We start from the raw sequence: 18695 nt of genomic DNA, 5'->3' as shown, positions 1-18695 counted from the left end.
TTGGGACTGACTGACCTTCATTTCTTAAAGTAATGATGTCCACTCGTTTTTCTGTACTTAGCTGCTTTTTTCTTGCCATAATACAAATTGTAAGAGTCTATTCAGTAGGACAATCAGCTGTGTATCCACCTGATCTCTGCACAACACAACTGATGGTCCCAACCCCATTTATAAGGCAAGAAATCCCACCTATTAAACCTGACAGGCACACCTGAGGAGTGAAAAACATTTCAGGTGACTACCTCTAGAAGCTCATCAAGACAATGCCAAGAGTGTGCAAAGCAGTAATCAAAGCAAAAGGTGGCTACTATGAAGAACCTACAATATGACATATTTTCAGTTGTTACACACTTTTTTGTTATGGATATAATTCCACATGTTAATTCATAGTTTTGATGCCTTCAGTGTGAATCTACAAATTTCATAGCTATGAAAGAAAACTCTTTGAATGAGAACTTTTGGCCTGTGCTGTATATATATATACCGGTATATAATATTCTGTGAAAAGAAATGACATTTTTAATATTGAATATAATATCTTGACTTCAGGATTGAGTCATGTGTGAATGCAGAAATAATCTTCACATGAGCAGTAAGACTTTACAGATATAATCATATTTCTATGTTTTTTCTTTGCTTTGTTTTGTGTTTGTTTTTCTTTCAAAATCCAGAACTATCAGGAAGGTCTACATTACATTGGATGTCTGCCTTTTGAACAAGCTGAAAGCAACATGAAACGTTACGGAAAAACACTGATGCATCATGTACCTGAAGGTGCTACATTGCTCCTTAAAAATATATGTACCAACTACTATCCTACTGGAGAGGCTGTCAGCGTGGACCATTGTCAAGTTAACAAGGTCTGTTACCAGTTTTATTTCTATAAAGACATGCACCTTATTTCAAAGTATCCTTATTTGTTAATACTTGATTTTTTGTGCTTGTTTTAAGGCAAATTCTGAGGAATTTATTCCCATTTTTGCAAATAATCCCAGAGAGTTGAAAGCCTTCCTAGAGCATATGATCAAGGTGGACTCCTGTTCTCCCCAAGGTGTGTATGACACACTGCTGGAACTTCGGCTGCAGGACTGGGCACATGAAGAAGATCTTGAGGTTGGTATGCAAAGTATTATGTTGAAAAACCAGTATATAAGCATTTTCATGTAAGCATTATTATTAAGGTTAATCCCCAACCAACCAACCAATCAACCAACCAGGAAGAAGATTACATGCTGATCTAAGAACATTCCAGATGAATCAGTGCTATAAAATGTGTTTGTAAAACCACATATTTAACACAATGGAGATTATTTTTAGAACAGAGGAAGGAAAAATCTTTCACTTGTTTATAGCTTGTTTAGAATTTCAGAATTCTTTATGTTTTACCTATTATTATACATAACAACTTTAAGGCAAAGTCCTTATACATTTGTTTGTGTTTGACAGAAAAAAAAAATTCTTCAGGGGGAAGCTGTGTCCCTTCTGAAGAGTGACAACACTCTATTTGACAAGGCCCTGGTTCTTTGTCAAATGCACAACTTTAAAGAAGGCATCCTCTACCTTTACGAGAAAGGCAAACTGTAAGTTTTGACAAAGAAATTCCGAAAATGCTTAAAAGTACTTTTCATTGTCCGGTTTCTTAATTATGGCCTGTATGGGCTGCAAAGACCACATTGTTTTCACAGTGGAAGACATTTGGAAATTTGAGCCATGCTCGAAAAACGCAACATAATTTGCTGACACCTGATACCCAGTGAATATTAACTTGGGGCATAGTGAACACCCCACCACCACCACCAACAATGGCATCATAGCAGGCAAAATGGTTAAAAACACGAATGGACCAAAAATCGCTTATGGAGCCAAAAAAAAAAGAAACTTCAAAATCTATCTATGAAATCAAAACATGTTTGAAACAATATCAAACCAATTTGGAACCGAGGAGGCCCAGGCCACGGTCTTATTGTGCCGGTCCAAGGCCCCGATAAAGAACATGGTTTGGGGATAAAAAAGAGTTTTGAAATGCTTGACCGCCATTATTTTTGATCCCCACTCAGGACTTAATGGATTAGATTTATCTGCGCTTTTCCAGATGCTCAAAACGCTTAGTGTGTCCATTATTGATTCATTCTTGGTGATGTAACTACTGTTGTAGCCACAGCTGTCCTGGGGCAGACTGACAGAGGCGTGGCTGCCATTTCGTGGCTACGGCCCCTCTGACCATCACCGGGATCATCCATGCACATTCACACACCAGTGGAGCCACACTGGAGGCAAGTCTTGCCCAAGGACACAACGACAGTTTTGGCTGGTGGGAGCAGGGATCGAACCGCCAACCCTTCGATCATTGGATGACCTGCTCAACCGCCTGAGCCACTGTCGCCCCATAAGTTCCACCCATGACTTCCATAAGTTCTGCCTCTAGTTGCTTTGTTCCCCCCTTGTAATTCCTAACCAATAGTGAAGAGATTTGGTTTACAAGCTTTGGTTCGAATTAGGCAAGTCTGCTTGACTTCTTGACTGCTTGGCAGTCTAAATGTCGATCAAACACAAGGTTCAGGACTCGATCCGCAACAAATTAAGTGGACTGAGTTTACCCAGTCTGAATAGACCCTTATAGTTGACCTAGGGATTTTTATCTATTGTCTTCTAACTTCCCGATGCAAATTAGGAGAAAATGTTGCAATTAGAAGTTGTGGATTTTGAACGGCGTGCGTGTGGCAAGCTCATGTTTTTCACACATTTCTTAACAGAAAATTGTGAAAATGTAATGCATGGATCCCTGGCTCGGGTTAAATGAATTGATATAACACAGGATTTCAACATATTAGTAATGTGGGGCTGATTAGTAAATCTTCTCCATTGCTAAGGAAATCCAAAATGTTACTTTTGACATTCCTCCAAAACTCACAGACATCTGTTCGGTATCCCCAGGCGCCAACACATAAAATGGTTGCTATGGAGATACAACCAAAAGAAAAACCTTTTTTCTTTCTTTTTTCTTAAAGATCAACTTTATTCATTCATTCATCTTCTTCCGTTTTTACGGAGTCGGGGCTGCTGGAGCCTTTCCCGGCCACTTAGGGGTGGAGCCAGGACACCCTGGACAGGTCGCCAGTCTGTCGCAGTCAACTTTATTCAACCATTAAAAATTCTCAAATTCCTCCTGCACCTTTTTACATAGTGCCCCCTCAGCAACTAATTTACATTTTAAATTATAACAACAATCTTTGGTTAAATCATCTCATGAACGCAGGTTTACTGTAATCACAAGAAAAAAAGACATCTGATCCAAAAAGCAAATTTTAAAAACTGTTGTTTTTTTTTAAACAACCAATTGCCACATGCAGCTGTAGGCTTATAGAGGCATGAGGGGGGCAGGGGGGAATCAGGGAGATTTCTATGTTTGTCAGAGGACAGTAGTGCTTGGTGGCTGCTTAGCAAGGAAGGTCAGGTCAGGGTCAGGTCAGTGATTGGGAGGGTCGGGCTGCGGGGGCCAAACAATGCTGCTCGCAGCTTTAAGGAGCTGGTCGGTCTTCAAGTTTGGTTGTATTTCAGAACTGTTGGAAGTAATTTACATTTTCTTTACAGGTATCAACAAATCATGCACTATCACATGCAGAATGAGGAGTATGGCAAAGTAGTAGAAGTTTGCAAGCATTATGGAGACCAAGAAGGTTGCCTTTGGGAGCAGGCGCTTGGATACTTTGCCAAGAAGGAAGAGGACTGCAAGACTTTTATCAGTGAAGTCTTACACCACATTGATCAAAAAAACTTGATGCCTCCATTACTTGGTGAGTTAGTTTTTGTTTTAATTCCTACCAGATGAAAAGACTTCTGAGCCTTTGAGCGAAAATTTGACCCCCACCACATGCTAGAGAACTCACCAAAATTTGCATTCACCTTGTACCCAGTGAAAATGAATTTTGGGCATGGAGAACAAACCCATACCCCCCTCAAAAGGCACTGGCATTATGGCTGAGGAATTGAAAAAAATGAACTGCTTGTGTATGAATCGCTTATGGAGCCAGGGGGAAAAAAATCTACAAACAAAAACCAAAATCCAAAACACACATGTGGGGGATATCCAAAAGAAATGTTGATATTATCATGGGATGGTCGTAGCACCTATGGCTTGACGGCCATTTTGTGGAAAAATCTGAGAATTGGCGATTTTCACATTTTCCCACAAAATGGGACAAGGAATCTTTTACCTGAACGGTCGTCATGAAATTCCACTCAGGTGCTGCAGCTTGAGCCTACAAGCACCTCTGAAGTGTTGTCGACCTTTGACCTCGGGAAGAGGCCGTCATCTGGAATTGAAAAAAAAAAACATCTTTAGTACCAGCTACAAATTAGAACTTGTCATAGGAATTTTCATCTATCTCTTTTAACTTCTTGAGCATCATGGGAAAGCAAATTTCAGCCAAAATTTTTCACATGGTTCTCTGGCTCAACCTATAAGATATAACATACTATTTAACAATTGGTGATACTAAATGCGATGCTGGTATTCTTTGCTTTAAAAAGTTTTTTTTGTTGCTGTAAAAAAACAAACTTGATGCCTCTGCCTTTCAGAAAGCAAAACAAAAATGTTTGGAAGCAAATATTTATCATTTTTATTTGCTACTTGGAAAGTTTTGTTTGCAATGTTGTGGCAGATATATCACTTCATAACCTTTCATTCAAATATTTAGGAAAGTATCCTTAAACATTGGTGAATAACAACAATAAAACACACCAAAACTGCGTTTGGTCTAATTTTGTTGTGAAAGGTGTAAATATTAATGTGTTAAGAAACACTTCACGCTTATGTCGCACACCTGTATATTGGAAATAGTGTTTGTCATCTTTGTGTTTGCGTGCAGGAGAGAAGCAGTGTGTCTATTAAAAACACCCTGCAAGTACATAGAAAGCTTCTTTTATTTGATTCTGTCTGTTGTAGATTCTCATTCATCTATATTGATTCCATTATAGTAGTGGGTAAAAAAGCAGTGAAGTGGACTTGGTTTATCTTTATTATAAAACACATTTTCTTCTTTTCCAAAAGGTTTTGAAATTTCCCACTTGGTGCTGTTATTTTACATTTTTAGAAATATTGCAGTGTAGTTTCTGGTTCAGATGATCTTGAGCCGGATATCGCTGCCAAAATATTAAATCAGCTTGAATCACAAGTAAATTTTGTGAGGTAATTACAAAAAAAGTTTTATATAACTAGTCACTAAAATTGAAAAACTTTGCAGCTTTGGTTGATAACTTTTTGGTAAGAATTTCTCATTTTAACGGTTGTGTCTAACATTTTTGTCTCATCAGTTGTGCAGACACTGGCACACAACTCTACAGCCACTCTCTCAGTAATCAAGGAATACCTCATCAATAAGCTGAAGAGAGAGAGCCAGCAAATAGAGGCAGATGACAAAAAGATTTCCCAGTACCGCGAGGAAACGTCTGTCCTCCGTTCTGAGATAAAGGAGCTCAAAACAAGGTCAGTCATGTCTGGAGGTTAGGAGATGGAACACACGCAAGCCTGCAAAGATACTGTAGTGAACTCAGAAAAGCTGAGCACTAAAATGTGCCATGCTGTCATTCCAATCCAGACAAGAAACATGACAGCTTGATTATTTGTTAAGGAAACCACGAGATCTAAATTGACCACCTCACACCGCTGCCTTTAGCTCAAGACAATATTCAACCAGAGCACATTAAACCAGCTTGATCTTGATGAATCAGTTTTAGAAAGTCTTTTATTAAACTCAATGCTGTCTAAATTGCTTTTTCTCACATCAGAAAATAAGGACACTGTCTGTTTCATCACTACAACAGGACAGACTACATTACACTGTCTATACAGTGCACCAAAAAGGATTTCTAGGTAGACACCAATTGTGCAAATGAGAGAGGCCTGTCTGTAATTTTCCTCATAGGTATACCTTAACTATGCGACAAAATGAGAAGAAAAAAAGGTCCACAATGTCTAATTTTTCTTAGAGAATTTATTTGTAAATTATGATTGAAATAGGTATTTGGTCGACAACAAAAGTTCAACTCAATACTTTGCTATATATACTTTGTTGACGATGACAGCAGTCAAACGTTTTCTTTAACTCTTCACAAGGGTTTCACAAACTGTTGCTGGTATTTTGGTCCATTCCTCCATACAGATCTCCTCTAGAGCAGTGATGTTTTGGGGCTGTCGCTGGGCAACACAGACTTTCAACTCCCTCCAAAGATTTAGCTAGGCCACTCCAGGACCTTGAAATGCTTCTTATGAAGACACTCCTTCGTTACCCGGGCAACGTGTGTTTGGGATTGTTGTCATGCTAAAAGACCCAGCCAGACGTTTCATCTTTAATGCCCTTGCTGATGTAAGGAGGTTTTCACTCAGAATGTGACGCTACATGGCCCCATTCATTCTTTCCTTTACACGGATCAGTCGTCCTGGTCCCTTTCACGGCCCCAAACCATGATGTTTCCACCCCCATGCTTTACAGTAGGTCTGGTGATCTTTGGATGCAGCTCAGCATTCTTTCTCCTCCAAACACGACCAGTAGAGTTCTTAACAAAATGTTCTATTGTGATTTCATCTGATCATAGGACATTCTCCCAATCCTCTTCTGGATCATCCAAATGCTCTCTAGCAGACTTTAGACGGGCCTGCACATGTACTGGCTTTAGCAGGGGGACACGTCTGGCCCTGCAGGGTTTGAGTCCCTGGTGGTGTAGTGTCTCACTGATGGTAGCCTTTGTTACTTTGGCACCAGCTCTCTGCATGTCATTCACTAGGTCCCCCGTGTGGTTCTTGGATTTTTGCTCACCATTCTTGTGAAAATTTTGATGTCACAGGGTGAGATCTTGGGGGGAGCCCCAGATGGAGGGAGATAATCAGTGGTCTTGTATGTCTTCCATTTCCTAATATTTGCTCCCACAGTTGATTTCTTCACACTAAGCTGCTTACCTGTTGCAGATTCAGTCTTCCAGTCTGGTGCAGGTCAACAGTTTGGTTTCTGGTGTCCTTAGACAGATCTTTGGTCTTGGCCATAGTGGAGTTTGGAGTGTGACTGTTTGAGGTTGTGGACAGGTGTCTTTTATATAGATAACCAGTTCAAACAGGAGTCATTAATACAGGTGGAGGACAGAGGATCCTCTACAGAAGAAGCTACAGGTCTGTGAGAGACAGAAATCTTGCTTGTTTGTAGGAGACCAAAAACTTATTTTCAACCATTTACAACCATTTACCTCCGGTGCCTGGCGGGGGGTGGTGGGGGCTCCGTTGGTCGGGGGGTCGGGTCCGGCGCCTGGGTTGGGCGGGCTGGGGCGCTGCGTGGTCCTCTGGGCTTGGGTGTGGGGGTGCGTGGTGGGGGGGTGGGGTGGTGGTCTGGCTTGGCTTGGGGGGGTGGTCCCTTTGCCTGTGCTGGGGGGGGTTGGCGGGGGGCGCTGCTCGGGGGGGGGCCAGCGGCGCTGGATGGGCTTCCCACCTACACCTGGGGCTGGGATCGGCCCTTCCCTGGCTCTGGGGCGGGACGGGACAGCCCTCTTGGGGCCCCCGGTCGCTCTGGGTGTCATCCGCTTTGGCTGCGGGGTCTGGGGGGTGGTGGGGTGGGGGGTCTTGTCGGCCCTGCCTTGTGGGGGGGCATTCTGGGGGAGGGGGGGGGGCTCTATTGGTACGGGGCAGGGGGGGTTGACGGGTCGGGGTCTCCACTGAGGCCATCGGCGGTTTCCCCGGCCGGTCGGCTGCCTCGGTCCCGTCGAGGCCTGACCAGAGCTCTTCCAGGGCCGGCGTTTGGGGGTGGGGGCCTGGGCTTGCTCCTGGGGGGGGCCGACGCTTTCTGGCTCCTCTCTCTCTGTGTGGGGGGGGGTGGTGCTGGGCCTGGGGTGTCGGCGCCTCCGGGGGTGGGGCCCCTGGGCTGGGTGGGCCTGGCCCCCTTGCTGGGGGGGGGGGGGGGGGGCAGCTGTCTGACCACCGGGGGACAGTCTACCAGCTGTCCCCAACTTACCCCCTTCCTCATATAACCTCATAATAGGGTGAGGGGGTGGGGGGCTTAGCCTGCGATGAGCCTTGGGGGGGGGGGTTTACTAGGCAGTGGCCCCCCTCCCATGGTTGCCGTATGGAGTGGGCCCCCCCTCTTTCGGTTTTATTTGCACCTTAGACATGTAGGGCCCTTGGTAGGGGGGGTGCTTGGACATCACTGCCAGCAAGCAGCGGATGTCCTCCTGGCACCCTACCCGCCAATTTTAACCACACCTTAGACATTTAGGGTCCCTTGGTGGGGAGGGTGAGGGGACGTCACTGTGAGTAATCAGGAGATGTCCCCTCAGTGCCCTACCCGCCAATTTTAACTGCACCCCCCTTAGCACACACACCCCTCCCCCCTCAATATATACATTCCAACATAAACACACACACATGCACACACACACCCTCTCAAACACACATACACGCACACACATTTTGCAAGGAAGGTGGGACCTAGGACCATCTGTCCCCTGCCTCTTCCCTGGTGGGGGGTACGGGCCCCTTTGCAACGGCGGCCGTGTCCCCGGGGTGCCGGCTTCCTGTGCCCGGCGGTGCTCTCTCCGCGCGGCGGGGGGGTTCACATTACATCTGAGCCGGGAGTGTTCGTGTCCCTGGGGGGTGGGTTCTGGTCCTTGCTCCTGGGCGCTGGGCCCCGCCATATTTCCAACTGTGGCCGAGCCTGGTCGGGCCATATTTACAACACCCCTTGTGGGCCCTCTTTTTTTTCCCCGGGGTTCCCCCCCTCTTGGGCGGGGGCGGCGGGCCCCTGCCCCGCTCCTCCCTGGACCGGCCGCGGGCCGGGCGGATGGCTGCCTGGAGCGCGGAGCGGGTCTCCCTTGGGGGGTCCTGGCTCGTACCTGGGGTTGGGGCGGGGGGATGCCCGGAACTCCTGGGTGGTGGTGGGGTGCCCGTCTGGGGCTGTGGGCGTCCGTCTCCGGTGGGGCCCTGCGTTGGGTTCTCCCGGCGCGGCGGGGGGGCTGCTCTCCTGGTTGGGCTGGGGCGGCGCTCTCTCTCCCTCCGTGCTTCCCTGCTCTCTGGCTCTGGGGGCCTTGCGGCGGTCCTGCTGGCCCTGGCCTGGGTGGCGGGCTTGGTCGCCCGGGCGGCGGTTGTTCCCTGCCGGTTCCCGTGTGGCGTTGGGGGGATTCCGGCTGCCGCTGCTGCTGCGGTGGGGGTCTTGGGGTGGGGATGGCTGGGCACTCTCCCTCCTTCTTTCCACGTTCCACCATCCATTTTAGAAGAACATAAACACTCACCTGAGCACAGGTGTTAGCTCACCTTTGCACTTACAGTTTGCATGACTGAATGACTGAAATATTTCACACTAGTTGGTTTTAAGGCATAAGTATGCGTGTGAACACTATCTGTTTTGTATATATGTCGACAGGTGGACATTTTTTGCAGCTAGCAGGTGTGTTTATAACATTTGAGTGTGTGTGTGGACAGGCTCCGCCCTTATTGTACTACATTTGAACGTTACCATAATGATTAACAACCAGTAAACTTGTTGCTTTATGCTGCTTCATGGTCTTATCCCCCTTCCCCTCCTATTATCACCCCCTACCCCCCCTCTCTCTATCGTCCCTCTCTCTTCTTCCCCTCTTTCCTTTTCCGTCCGGTCCAACACCAAAGATTTTCAGACATGATTGAAATTAATAAAGTCTGGCCTCAATTACAAAAGGGGTTTATCCAGACATACCTTTGGTTTGTCTGAAGATTAATAACCCCTCTTGTTAAAGTAAAATCTGTCCAACACAAGAGGCCCTCAGCTCTCATCTGTCTGCCCAGCTGTTGGACAGGACAAGTTAAAAAAAAAAAAAAAAAAAAAAAAAAAAAAAAAAAAAAAAAAAAAAAAAAAAAAAAAGAAAAATCAGACAATGTGATTATCTTGATTTTTTTCTTCACATTTTGTCTCATAATTGAAGTAAACCTGTGATGGAAATTACAGGCTTCTCTTATCTTTTAAGAGTGACATTACGTGATATACGAAGCCCATTGAGACGACTGTTGTGAATTTGGGCTATACAAATAAAGTTGAATTGAATTGAATTTACACAATTGGTGACTGACTACCGTACCCAGTAAAACACTGGCATGTATTAAATTAGACATCCACTGCACTTATAAAAAAGTAAAGCACCTTTTTCACTGCAAAATTTTGATTAGGTTGGTGGTCATGTTATGTTACTTCATTGCCAAAAATTTATTGTACAATTGTTCCCAGTGGTCATTTTATTATCGTTATACAGTTTTTAGCCAAAATGTAAAAAGACGGGGTTGTTTTTAAGACATATCTTCTGCAGAGCAGCAGGAGTTCATCAGAAATTTGCCTCTGGCTTGTGCTTGACTGTTGTTGTGGAAGTTACACAATGCTGATATTTTTGAGGTGCCGTGTAGGACATTATTCAGAATTAGCATTCATAAACACGTATGAAATCACATTGAAAATATATTTAATAATTAGGTTGCGGGGATGTAGTCTCTGCCTTAGCCAGTCTATCATAGTTTAAAGTTGTTACTTTGGTCCGAATTGTTTTAGGCTGCCCATACACATCACCATAGCAACGCTTTTGACTGCCGTTGAATTTTGCGATAATCAGATAACTTCCGTTTCTACTCAAATGCCTTCCGTTTCTCTCGAAATTTTCAGTAATATGTGTGAGAGGATTTTCACATGTGTATGTGAGAGATTTTCACATGTGTATGTGAGAGATTTTCACATGTGTATGTGAGGATTTTCACATGTGTATGTGAGAGATTTTCACATGTGTCTGTGAAGATTTTCACATGTGTATGTGAGAGATTTTCACATGTGTATGTGAGAGATTTTGAGATATGTATGTGAGGATTTTCACATGTGTCTGTGAGGATTTTCACATGTGTATGTGAGAAATTTTCACATGTGTCTGTGAGGATTTTCACATGTGTATGTGAGAGATTTTCACATGTGTATGTGAGGATTTTCACGTGTCTGTGAAGATTTTCACATGTGTATGTGAGGATTTTCAAATGTGTATGTGAGAGATTTTGAGATATGTATGTGAGGATTTTCACATGTGTATGCGAGAGATTTTCACATGTGTATGTGAGGATTTTCACATGTGTATGTGAGAGATTTCCACATGTGTATGTGAGGATTTTCACATGTGTCTGTGAGGATTTTCACATGTGTATGTGAGAGATTTTGAGATATGTATGTGAGGATTTTCACATGTGTATGTGAGGATTTTCACATGTGTATGTGAGAGATTTTCACATGTGTATGTGAGAGATTTTCACATGTGTATGTGAGAGATTTTCACATGTGTATGTGAGTGATTTTCACATGTGTATGTGAGAGATTTTCACATGTGTATGTGAGGATTTCACATGTGTATGTGAGATATTTTCACATGTGTATGTGAGGATTTCACATGTGTATGTGAGAGATTTTCACATGTGTATGTGAGAGATTTTCACATGTGTATGTGAGTGATTTTCACATGTGTATGTGAGAGATTTTCACATGTGTATGTGAGGATTTCACATGTGTATGTGAGAGATTTTCACATGTGTATGTGAGAGATTTTCACATGTGTATGTGAGAGATTTTCACATGTGTATGAGGATTTTCACATGTGTCTGTGAGGATTTTCACATGTGTATGTGAGAGATTTTCACATGTGTATGTGAGAGATTTTCACATGTGTATGTGAGGATTTTCACATGTGTATGTGAAAGATTTTCACATGTGTATGTGAGAGATTTTGAGATATGTATGTGAGGATTTTCACATGTGTATGCGAGAGATTTTCACATGTGTATGTGAAGATTTTCACATGTGTCTGTGAGGATTTTCACATGTGTATGTGAGAGATTTTCACATGTGTATGTGAGAGATTTTCACATGTGTATGTGAGTGATTTTCACATGTGTATGTGAGGATTTTCACATGTGTATGTGAGAGATTTTCACATGTGTATGTGAGGATTTTCACATGTGTCTGTGAGGATTTTCACATGTGTATGTCAGAGATTTTGAGATATGTATGTGAGGATTTTCACATGTGTATGCGAGAGATTTTCACATGTGTATGTGAGAGATTTTCACGTGTATGTCAGATATTTCACGTGTATGTGAGAGATTTTGAGATGTGTATGTGAGAGATTTTCGCATGTGTATGTGAGGATTTTCACATGTGTATGTGAGAGATTTTCACATGTGTATGTGAGAGATTTTCACATGTGCATGTGAGGATTTTCACATGTGTATGTGAGAGATTTTCACATTTGTATGTGAGGATTTTCACATGTGTATGTGAGAGATTTTCACATGTGTGAGAGATTTTCACATGTGTATGTGAGGATTTCACATGTGTATGTGAGATATTTTCACATGTGTATGTGAGGATTTCACATGTGTATGTGAGAGATTTTCACATGTGTATGTGAGAGATTTTCACATGTGTATGTGAGTGATTTTCACATGTGTATGTGAGAGATTTTCACATGTGTATGTGAGGATTTCACATGTGTATGTGAGAGATTTTCACATGTGTATGTGAGAGATTTTCACATGTGTATGTGAGAGATTTTCACATGTGTATGAGGATTTTCACATGTGTCTGTGAGGATTTTCACATGTGTATGTGAGAGATTTTCACATGTGTATGTGAGAGATTTTCACATGTGTATGTGAAAGATTTTCACATGTGTATGTGAGAGATTTTGAGATATGTATGTGAGGATTTTCACATGTGTATGCGAGAGATTTTCACATGTGTATGTGAAGATTTTCACATGTGTCTGTGAGGATTTTCACATGTGTATGTGAGAGATTTTCACATGTGTATGTGAGAGATTTTCACATGTGTATGTGAGTGATTTTCACATGTGTATGTGAGGATTTTCACATGTGTATGTGAGAGATTTTCACATGTGTATGTGAGGATTTTCACATGTGTCTGTGAGGATTTTCACATGTGTATGTCAGAGATTTTGAGATATGTATGTGAGGATTTTCACATGTGTATGCGAGAGATTTTCACATGTGTATGTGAGAGATTTTCACGTGTATGTCAGATATTTCACGTGTATGTGAGAGATTTTGAGATGTGTATGTGAGAGATTTTCGCATGTGTATGTGAGGATTTTCACATGTGTATGTGAGAGATTTTCACATGTGTATGTGAGAGATTTTCACATGTGCATGTGAGGATTTTCACATGTGTATGTGAGAGATTTTCACATTTGTATGTGAGGATTTTCACATGTGTATGTGAGAGATTTTCACATGTGTGAGAGATTTTCACATGTGTATGTGAGGATTTCACATGTGTATGTGAGATATTTTCACATGTGTATGTGAGGATTTCACATGTGTATGTGAGAGATTTTCACATGTGTATGTGAGAGATTTTCACATGTGTATGTGAGTGATTTTCACATGTGTATGTGAGAGATTTTCACATGTGTATGTGAGGATTTCACATGTGTATGTGAGAGATTTTCACATGTGTATGTGAGAGATTTTCACATGTGTATGTGAGAGATTTTCACATGTGTATGAGGATTTTCACATGTGTCTGTGAGGATTTTCACATGTGTATGTGAGAGATTTTCACATGTGTATGTGAGAGATTTTCACATGTGTATGTGAAAGATTTTCACATGTGTATGTGAGAGATTTTGAGATATGTATGTGAGGATTTTCACATGTGTATGCGAGAGATTTTCACATGTGTATGTGAAGATTTTCACATGTGTCTGTGAGGATTTTCACATGTGTATGTGAGAGATTTTCACATGTGTATGTGAGAGATTTTCACATGTGTATGTGAGTGATTTTCACATGTGTATGTGAGGATTTTCACATGTGTATGTGAGAGATTTTCACATGTGTATGTGAGGATTTTCACATGTGTCTGTGAGGATTTTCACATGTGTATGTCAGAGATTTTGAGATATGTATGTGAGGATTTTCACATGTGTATGCGAGAGATTTTCACATGTGTATGTGAGAGATTTTCACGTGTATGTCAGATATTTCACGTGTATGTGAGAGATTTTGAGATGTGTATGTGAGAGATTTTCGCATGTGTATGTGAGGATTTTCACATGTGTATGTGAGAGATTTTCACATGTGTATGTGAGAGATTTTCACATGTGTATGTGAGGATTTTCACATGTGTATGTGAGAGATTTTCACATTTGTATGTGAGGATTTTCACATGTGTGTGTGAGAGATTTTCACATGTGTATGTGAGTGATTTTCACATGTGTATGTGAGAGATTTACACATGTGTATGTGAGAGATTTTGAGATATGTGTGAGGATTTTCACATGTGTATGTGAGTGATTTTCACATGTGTATGTGAGAGATTTTCACATGTGTATGTGAGGATTTTCACGTGTATGTGAGGATTTTCATATGTGTATGTCAGATATTTCACTTGTGTATGTGAGAGATTTTGAGATGTGTATGTGAGAGATTTTCACATGTGTATGTGAGAGATTTTCACATGTGTATGTGAGGATTTTCACATGTGTATGTGAGGATTTTCACATGTGTATGTGAGAGATTTTGAGATATGTATGTGAGGATTTTCACATGTGTATGTGAGCGATTTTCACATGTGTATGTGAGGATTTTCACATGTGTATGTGAGAGACTTTCACATGTGTATGTGAGAGATTTTGAGATATGTATGTGAGGATTTTCACATGTGTATGCGAGAGATTTTCACATGTGTATGTGAAGATTTTCACATGTGTCTGTGAGGATTTTCACATGTGTATGTGAGAGATTTTCACATGTGTATGTGAGAGATTTTCACATGTGTATGTGAGTGATTTTCACGTGTATGTGAGGATTTTCACATGTGTATGTGAGAGATTTTCACATGTGTATGTGAGGATTTTCACATGTGTCTGTGAGGATTTTCACATGTGTGAGAGATTTTCACATGTGTATGTGAGTGATTTTCACATGTGTATGTGAGAGATTTACACATGTGTATGTGAGAGATTTTGAGATATGTATGTGAGGATTTTCACATGTGTATGCGAGAGATTTTCACATGTGTATGTGAGAGATTTTCACGTGTATGTCAGATATTTCACATGTGTATGTGAGAGATTTTGAGATGTGTATGTGAGAGATTTTCGCATGTGTATGTGAGGATTTTCACATGTGTATGTGAGAGATTTTCACATGTGTATGTGAGAGATTTTCACATGTGTATATGAGGATTTTCACATGTGTATGTGAGAGATTTTCACATTTGTATGTGAGGATTTTCACATGTGTATGTGAGGGATTTTCACGTGTGAGAGATTTTCACATGTATATGTGAGTGATTTTCACATGTGTATGTGAGAGATTTACACATGTGTATGTGAGAGATTTTGAGATATGTGTGAGGATTTTCACATGTGTATGTGAGTGATTTTCACATGTGTATGTGAGAGATTTTCAAATGTGTATGTGAGGATTTTCACGTGTATGTGAGGATTTTCATATGTGTATGTCAGATATTTCACATGTGTATGTGAGAGATTTTGAGATGTGTATGTGATAGATTTTCACATGTGTATGTGAGAGATTTTCACATGTGTATGTGAGGATTTTCACATGTGTATGTGAGGATTTTCACATGTGTATGTGAGAGATTTTGAGATGTGTGTGAGGATTTTCACATGTGTATGTGAGCGATTTTCACATGTGTATGTGAGGATTTTCACATGTGTATGTGAGAGACTTTCACATGTGTATGTGAGAGATTTTCACATGTGTATGTGAGGATTTTCACATGTGTATGTGAGAGATTTTCACATATGTATGTGAGGATTTTCATATGTGTATGTGAGTGATTTTCACATGTGTATGTGAGAGATTTTCACATGTGTATGTGAGGATTTTCACATGTGTATGTGAGGATTTTCACATGTGTATGTCAGATATTTCACATGTGTATGTGAGAGATTTTGAGATGTGTATGTGAGAGATTTTCACATGTGTATGTGAGAGATTTTCACATGTGTATGTGAGGATTTTCACATGTGTATGTGAGGATTTTCACATGTGTATGTGAGGACTTTCACATGTGTATGTGAGGACTTTCACATGTGTATGGGAGAGATTTTCACATGTGTATGGGAGAGATTTTCACATGTGCATGTGAGGATTTTCACATGTGTATGTGAGAAATTTTGAGATATGTATGTGAGGATTTTCACGTGTATGCGAGAGATTTTCACATGTGTATGTGAGAGATTTTCACGTGTATGTCAGATATTTCACATGTGTATGTGAGAGATTTTGAGATGTGTATGTGAGAGATTTTCGTATGTATATGTGAGGATTTTCACATGTGTATTTGAGAGATTTTCACATGTGTATGTGAGTGATTTTCACATGTGTATGTGAGGATTTTCACACGTGTATGTGAGAGATTTTCACATGTGTATGTGAGGATTTTCACATGTGTCTGTGAGGATTTTCACATGTGTATGTGAGAGATTTTCACGTGTATGTCAGATATTTCACATGTGTATGTGAGAGATTTTGAGATGTGTATGTGAGAGATTTTCGCATGTGTATGTGAGGATTTTCACATGTGTATGTGAGAGATTTTCACATGTGTATTTGAGAGATTTTCACATGTGTATGTGAGTGATTTTCACATGTGTATGTGAGGATTTTCACATGTGTATGTGAGAGATTTTCACGTGTATGTGAGGATTTTCACATGTGTATGAGAGATTTTCACATTTGTATGTGAGGATTTTCACATGTGTATGTGAGAGATTTTCACATGTGTGAGAGATTTTCACATGTGTATGTGAGTGATTTTCACATGTGTATGTGAGAGATTTTCACATGTGTATGTGAGAGATTTTCACATGTGTATGTGAGGATTTTCACCTGTGTATGTGAAAGATTTTCACATGTGTATGTGAGAGATTTTCACATGTGTATGTGAGAGATTTTCACGTGTATGTGAGAGATTTTCACATGTGTATGTGAGGGATTTTCACATGTGTATGTGAGGATTTTCACATGTGTATGTGAGAGATTTTCACATGTGTATGTGAGGATTTTCACATGTGTATGTGAGAGATTTTCACATGTGTATGTGAGAGATTTTCACATGTGTATGTGAGAGATTTTCACATGTGTATGTGAGAGATTTTCACATGTGTATGTGAGAGATTTTCACATGAACTGGCGGTTCCGGGTTATACAGCAGGACGCGTGGCGTGCCTCTCTGCGAATACAACTATCTTCAAATTACTTAAAAAGTTGATTTTTCTCCAAAAAAGAGAGCTGACCATGCCCCCGAAGAAACCCCAGGAATACGAAGAGCTCAAAAAGTCTCTTGACATTATTCAAGAAACGCTGAAAAGTTTTATGGATCAAGTGTCTGCTAAGCTAACACCACTCTGGGATATGATGGAAGAGTTCCGAAGATTTCGGGCTCAAAACGAGCAGCGAGAAAACCGGGTCGAGATTCTGGAGAAAAGACTGGACGATGTGGAACAGCAAGTAAGGATGAATAATGTCATTTTCACTGGAGTACCAATCAAGTCTCGAGCGAAGCTGAATGCAGCTGGAGCTAGTACTGCTAATGTTAGCGCTAGCGTAGCTAGCAGTTCTAATACGGAGATGGGTGCAGCGTCGCTGGAACAGCAAATACATTCATTTCTCACATCTAAAGGGATTTCCCTGGATCTCAATACCATCGAGACCTGCCACCTGCTCCCCAGGAGAAAGGAGACGGATAAACCAGCGATCCTCATCAGGTTTGTGAATCATAAACACAAGCTAGCTCTGATGAATCAACGCAAAAATCTCAGAGGATCTGCTGTTTATCTGAACGACCATCTGATCAGAAGGAATGCTGAAATCTCAAAACATGCACGGCTTCTCAGGAAGCGTAAGCAGATTGAGAACACTTGGGTTAAAGGCTGCAGGATTTACGTCAAACCACTCGGTCCAGAGGACCGGGCCAAGGTTCTGGTCGTGAACACCATGAAGGACTTTGAGAAGTGCTTGATTACGGTTGTCTGAAACAACGTGGAGTAATAAATCAAAGAGCCAAATAATTTCAAGAAATATGACACCTGGAATCATCACTTTCTCTGTATGTCTGACGTCACCTGAATAACAGCAGAGTTCTGACCTGCAGACAACTTGACCTCAACTTTCACCGCAGCTGATATCAGCTGAAGAAGGATATGGACCTGAATCTAATGTCTGCAGACATAACATGGAAGAAAACTATTAACTGTTTAAACCAAAAAAATCGGCTGTTATCAGTAAAAGAAGAAATGCCAACCTTGGACAATTCGACAGTTTATGGACCCTTTTTATTTTTCCCCTACAGCATTACTTGATTATATAAAAACATAAAATAAAAATACAAAAAAAATATAAAAAGAGTAAAACAAATGATTAATCACTTTTGAAAATTGTTAAATTGGTTGACTTTTGATGATATTACTTCACTAGCTCCTAAAATTGATAAATTGATTCAAAAATCTTTCCTAATGTAGCATAATTTTGCACATGTTTTTAACTTTTGATACTTGATGAAATTTTGCTATGAAAATTCCTGTAACAGTGTTGTGTCTATTTTACTGATATAGTATTATGTTTTAAAGCATATGAATCACTTTTAAAAGTAACATAATTTGCATATATT

At 41.1% G+C, this 18695-nt stretch overlaps 1 protein-coding gene across 2 annotated transcripts in view; it reads left to right on the top strand.

The window, feature by feature from the left end:
* Nucleotides 1-18695, top strand: part of vps11 (VPS11, CORVET/HOPS core subunit) — a 47005-nt gene that overhangs the window by 22996 nt on the left and 5314 nt on the right. For both annotated transcript variants that reach the window (NM_001104819.1, XM_023962094.1), the window contains 5 exon segments: nucleotides 672-860; nucleotides 952-1113; nucleotides 1447-1580; nucleotides 3592-3794; nucleotides 5314-5485. In NM_001104819.1, the coding sequence (NP_001098289.1) occupies nucleotides 672-860; nucleotides 952-1113; nucleotides 1447-1580; nucleotides 3592-3794; nucleotides 5314-5485 (860 nt within the window).

The sequence above is a fragment of the Oryzias latipes genome, chromosome 14, assembly GCF_002234675.1.
Source record: "Oryzias latipes chromosome 14, ASM223467v1".
Classification (NCBI taxonomy): domain Eukaryota; kingdom Metazoa; phylum Chordata; class Actinopteri; order Beloniformes; family Adrianichthyidae; genus Oryzias; species Oryzias latipes.
This window is presented reverse-complemented; position numbering and strand designations above follow the sequence as displayed.